General features: G+C 37.2%; 1 protein-coding gene across 2 annotated transcripts in view; it reads right to left on the bottom strand.

Annotated features, from left to right (window-relative positions):
• Window positions 1-1734: 1734 nt before the first annotated feature.
• Window positions 1735-6000, bottom strand: part of ca10a (carbonic anhydrase 10 (inactive)a) — a 178102-nt gene continuing 173836 nt past the window's right edge. For both annotated transcript variants that reach the window (XM_087794657.1, XM_087794658.1), the window contains 3 exons: window positions 5414-5568; window positions 4985-5159; window positions 1735-2622 (listed from right to left, as the gene is read on the bottom strand). In XM_087794657.1, coding sequence (XP_087650783.1) covers window positions 2600-2622; window positions 4985-5159; window positions 5414-5568 — 353 coding nt within the window. In that variant the 3' untranslated portion in view covers window positions 1735-2599. The remainder of the gene's footprint in view (window positions 2623-4984; window positions 5160-5413; window positions 5569-6000) is intronic.

Below are 6000 nucleotides of genomic sequence, written 5' to 3'. Positions count from 1 at the left end.
CATTTTCAAGTGTCCACTTGAGGCAGGCTGCAGAAAGACCGCAACTAACACACACACAGCCATGTAAAACAACCTGGTTTAAAAAAAAAGAAAGAGGTTTTTAAACCTACTTGGGATTTAACGCTAATGGCACACACTGTATGGAGAGAGATTTTTTTTTCTTCCATTCCCCTTTTCCTTTTAATACTAATTATCAGTTTCCTAGATGTGTATATTTAGAGATATGGTTAACATGACTGACGTCAGTCAGCTTAGCCTTAACTAATCCGTCCTAATATTGCCTGATTTCTGCCTCATAAATGGAGTCTTGATAACCAGAAGACTGCTTTTCAAAGATGGTCGTGACCGCAGATTGGCTTCAAAACCATGTTCCAGTAACAGATGTCTGATGTCACAGATGATGACCCAACTTTCTTTTCACTGTTACAGAATCAACTCTATATGTATGCATATATAAATGCATATAATGGTGGAGTATTTTCTGTAATTGCAAAATCTCTTTAACGTGTCTCATTTATTTTGGTTTTACCCTGTGTATAACCTTTTCTCCTTTCTAATCTCCGTGCTTTGGTTATTGACTGTAATTTCTCTCCTTCTGCATTCGGATTTCATATTTGCCTTTCGTCAATGTTGCCTCACTGTTTTGGCTTTGACCTCTGAGGTTTCTGTTCTATTTTTCGGATTTGGAGGACATTTTGTTTTTTTATAGAGATATTGGACTCTTTTTTATTGTTTTATTGGACTTACATTTAATTAACATTGTTGCTTTTCCTGTGTCTCCTTGGGACTCTGACCAGAGTTAGCCTTCAATTAGAACAGAACAACTTCAAATGATTTCACGCGAATCTTTAAAGAATTGTCATTGCAGTAGAGCATAATTAAAAAAAAAAAAGAAGATCTGTAAATGTAAAATCCAGGTGATGCGGATCCAATCTCCCGTGTGGTCATCTGTGTTGTGAACAGCATAGACTTGCTTTCTCTTCTTCATCTGGTCACATTTTTTCCATTTCTTCCGACGCCTGAAACGTGATCACCAGTGTCCAAGCTTCTAGGGACTATCTTACATCTTTGGATTTCATAAAATGAGTATTAAAGGTTTCCTATAAAGTTTGGCAGAATTCACATAATTGTGATTGTTGTGTAAAATGTTTTATTTTATTTTAATTAAAATCATTTTATACCTAAGCTTTCCATTCACTCTATTAAATCTGTCTCAACTTGTTCTGGTGACAATATTGTTAGCCCTTCGTAAGACAAGAAATAACTAAGGAGCAAACCTACAGAATATAGAATGAATTCAACCATTCACTTCTTATTTGATGCTGCCCCTGGTTGTTAGAATACAATATTAAACTATATTGAGAGTGCCATGTTGGCATCACTGATTATTAATAATATTATAATAATTAGGCATCTTTCCTCTTGTGCTATAATAGGGAACTGTGGGTCTTTCAACTCAACTCGTCGGGCTGGCGGGCCCCATTATTCCTGGTTCTCCTCACAAACAAAAGCTGGACGCACAAACTCCCTTTTTCAAATGGATTTAAAAACAATACAGCAGGACTGAAATACTTATTTATGTCATTGAAACCCCATTTGTAATCTCATCTGTAATAACACGTTAAGAAATCATACACACAAGCTTCTGAAACCCTGCCCTGCAACAAACATGACAGTGGCAGAGATCCCGATTTTTAATGTGTCCAACGATACGCTATTGATCCTCTGAGCATCAACATTTCAACACATTTAATATGGGAAGGTACAAAACAAGTACAGATACAGTAATTTCCTCATATAGGTGAAGCATTGTTAAAGTGAACTTTCCAGACACATTTATTGGGCTGATGACAAGTACTGAAACACAGTGTATGACCATAAAACAGAATAAAAGGCATCAGCTCAGACAAAACCGTTCCCAAAGTGTACCAACCGGTTTAAAAGCATTTTTTTCAAAACTCCTCTTAATATATCTTTTTGATAATTCATGTCTTTTCATAACATTTCTCTTTAGTATTAATAATTAGGATATGTACAAATGAGATAAAGCCACAAGGCTGCAGGAGACTTAAATATTTGCCTCCCATGAGATGACTTTGGAAAATGACAGGATATAAGGCCGTTGTTCCTTCCTGTTGGACTCATTGGATTCTTCTGGAATGTCTGTTGACCTTCTTTCTTGACCGTCATGTTGCAGGCAGTGACGTAAATCTGAGATTTTCAAATAACAGCAACATCTTTTAATACAGACTTTTTAGTCCACCAGTCTCCACGTGGGAGGCTCACACACTGTAAATGCTTCCTTGTAGGTTTTTTCTTTTAATTTTCCGCATCTCTCCATCAAAAATGGTTTCAAAATGTCTGTATAGATTTATGCGTACAGTGGGGTCTTCTTTAGCATGTGAGAGGTGGGACAGTTTTAGTGTATGAAAAGAAGAGTCTCTTTGCTTGATGATACAAAGTTCCGTTTCTGAGTTCAGAGTCGTTTGTCTTTTTTACAATACGATGAAATAATCTTAAATTAGATGCAGCTTAAAGCCTGATTCCAAAACATTCTGGTATTCCATGATGTAGTTTCGCTCCGACATGCCAAGGGAGGCTACTTCAGCAACCACTCGTTCACTGAAAGACAGAAGAATTTATTTAGAACAGATGGTTACTGTATTCAACAAATATTAAACACCCTTTTCTTTAAACAGACATGTTAAAATGTGACTCACTAGCCATTATTTTAGTACCAGCTTTCAGTTTTTGTTTCTTAGGCAACTAGTAAAATGTTGGGGAAGTAAGTTCCCCAAAATAATAAAAATCCACCCAAGAGATTTATCTGCCATCCTATAAATACCAAAATATTCACTTTACAGGTGACTAATGCACTTAAAAGTACTGAACGGATTTTAATGTTTAGTTATTTGTAACTATTAACCATGAGAATTTCTTTTAAATGCCAAAGTTTTCTTAAAAATCAAGTGTTTACACAGAAATTGGAGACACCATTATTGACTTCAAACAAATACAAAACCTTACTGCTCTACCAGGAAGGTTTTGGTTTTTCATACCATACTGTTCTCACCCATCTCTGTCTTTCCTCTCTCCTCTCTGCTTCTATCCCTATCCCCCTATCTCTCCTGTCCCTCCTACATGGTCACAGAAAAAAAATAAAATCACTCAACACTGAGTCTGGTTGTACTCGAGGTTTCTGCATATATTTTTCACATTTTACTGTTGGAGAGGCAGTAAGTACGTGGCTTGGATTATCCTCAGCAAAATAGGCCTGTATGGAAAATGTTATAATCTAATGCACCAAAGCAAGGATGTAAATCAGAGTCCCAGGATCCCTCTTTCAGAATTGCTATTTCCATTTCAAGTCAATACTTCTTTAAGGCATATGGACATACTGTAGGTCCCTGTGTCCTCAGAAGATAAATAAGTTTGAAAGCAACAACACTCACATTACAGAAGGCCACACAGTTCGAACAACAAAGCTGCAGGGGCTACCTGGCTACTATTGGATTACAGTTGGTTGTGGCTAAAGAAGAATTTAACTAAATAGGTGACATTTGGAGTCACCAAGACAACACAAACACCCAGGACTGATCGGCCTGCGGTGTGAAGGTATCTCATGATAATGGTTGAACTAGCCTGAGACCCAAGGGAACAAACACTGATGATGAGTTGCTCTGGAGAGTTAGACTGTATTTGATCAGAACTTTTTCTAGTTTAGGAGCAAGATACAAAAAACTTTCCCCATCACGATTGGTTAACTGATCAAACAGCATGATTTGAGTTTGGAAATCACCGTCCAGTTGGTTTGTAATAATAAATGTTGTCAAGCGGAGCTCCAGCAGGTGAGATTCATGAAAACATATTTTCTTATTCACCTTCATTAAAAACCAAATTCAATTTTTCAAATTTAGACAATGAATGAATAAATGAAAAAAATAACAAGATTTAACACCAATACCATTGTTATGATAATGAGTTAATACCCTCTGGTTCGAATTTGAACGTAGTCTCCAGCCAGAGGGCACAGGTAAAGTGCTAAAGTGCTAAATAGTTCCTAGATACATCCCAGTTGATCCACAATTATGGATCATAGTGTGAGGATTTAACATTTTAACTATAATTAACCACTCAGGAATCATCACTGTAAGATCCTGAGAATGATTTGTGCTGCACTTGAGATTAATCAAAATTCTAACAAAAACAATACAGCACCTAAAGACAGCATGTCTTGGCTCAAGGAGAAGTTCTTGATAAGCTGATAAACATGATCTCCTGTAGGATCCATTCACCGTTGACCGTCCAATAATAGACTTATGTTTGACGATGGGTGTGTGGCTGCACATTTATGCTATAAAAGACCAGCCATGTTGTTAGAACCTTATCATTAACATCTGTAATATATTCTACTTTGCTCTGGGTCTGTGATCATAATCACATTCGCAGGGTATTATACATGTTCTAGAGTTGAACCTGACTTTTGCAAAATATACTACTATAAAATATACTATACTACTTTAAATTATTCCTTTCTCTGTGTCCTTGCTAGTTCTAGTCCTCCTCCAGCCAGCTGTAATCACACCTTGATTTGTTTATACAACAAGTCCCTTGGAGGTGGAGACTTTCGGGATTGATGCTGTAAGTGACCACCCTCGATGCTTGACAAATCACAGCAAAGTAGGTGTGGTTATGGTAAACAAGATTTATGAATCCAGAAAAACACAGCATTTTCACTGGAGGATATTTTCTGAGGTAAAGATTTTAGCTGAAAGACAAAGAGATATATACTGATGAGTACTATATAAGTCCACTATTAATTTAAAAAAAACATAAGTTACTCTTTTAAACTGTACGCTTTGTTGAGACCAGTCGTCCAGCCTTTAGTTAGCTACCAGATAATATCGAAGTAGTCGTTCGTCCTGCTCACTATATTTGATCACATACTATCACATACTGTCAGCACACTGAACAAAGTTCTTACCTCGGTACTGAAGCTTCTGGGCCCGATTATTGGGACAATCTTTGCCTTGCATGCTGAAGTTAATGTTGGTACGAATACAACGGTTGTTCAGCGGTTGGATGGGACGAACATTGTCGCTCATGCTCAGAAAGATCTGAGATGGCTGGTTCTGGCTCAGCAGCCGCAGGGAGTGCATCTGAGAATCGGACGAGAAGAAAGAGGGAGGGGGAGAAAAAGCAATTGAGAGAATGTTGCTGAAATGGAAAATGTCACCCATTCTGATCCACTGCATTATTTTCGTGGCAGGAGGTTTAGAAGAGCAGAGGAATGCTTTCTGAGCTAGAGCCGTGCACAGTGCTGACATTTTCTACTACAACAGAGAAAATCCTCTGATGAGACAGTCCCTGGTGGAATTCAGGGGGTTGTGATTGTGCAGTGACAGAGGCGCACCTGCATGCGGGTGAGGTACACCGGTTTGTTCATCAGGATCCATGTGGCGGTCTCAAAACACGGCGGGATGGTCATTGATCCATCGTATGTGATGAAGCTACTGGTCTCAGGGTAGATCTCCTCGATGTTCAGGCCTGTCAGAAGATACGCGTCATCTGGAAAGAAAGAAAGCCAAAGGGAAGTTTTAGAAGACATCTTTTTTTATCCCATCCAACAGTTTTTTTTCCTTCATGGAAAATAGATGCTGTGTGGAGTAGCTTGACAATCTGATGGTGTGGTATACATATAATAGTATGTTTGTTTGTTTGTTTTTCTTATACATTTTTTCCTTTATTTTGTCCTACATAGCTACATGCTTAAAGTATAATTCTGTGTTCATCACATTATTTATTTGTATCTTTTGTTTTTTAAGTATATCATTAGGAAAGTTTCTTCGTAATAACAAAGGGCAACATTTTGCCAAAACGCTAAACATATTTATTTTACCATCAATAGATAATCAACCCTTTTTTCCCTCAATTATTATTTTTTTATTCAAAAATCAATTAAAATGTAAATTATTATTTGTTAGTGAAAATGTGTTTATA

Source organism: Callionymus lyra, chromosome 6 (assembly GCF_982586985.1).
Source record: "Callionymus lyra chromosome 6, fCalLyr1.hap1.1, whole genome shotgun sequence".
Lineage (NCBI taxonomy): Eukaryota > Metazoa > Chordata > Actinopteri > Syngnathiformes > Callionymidae > Callionymus > Callionymus lyra.
This window is presented reverse-complemented; position numbering and strand designations above follow the sequence as displayed.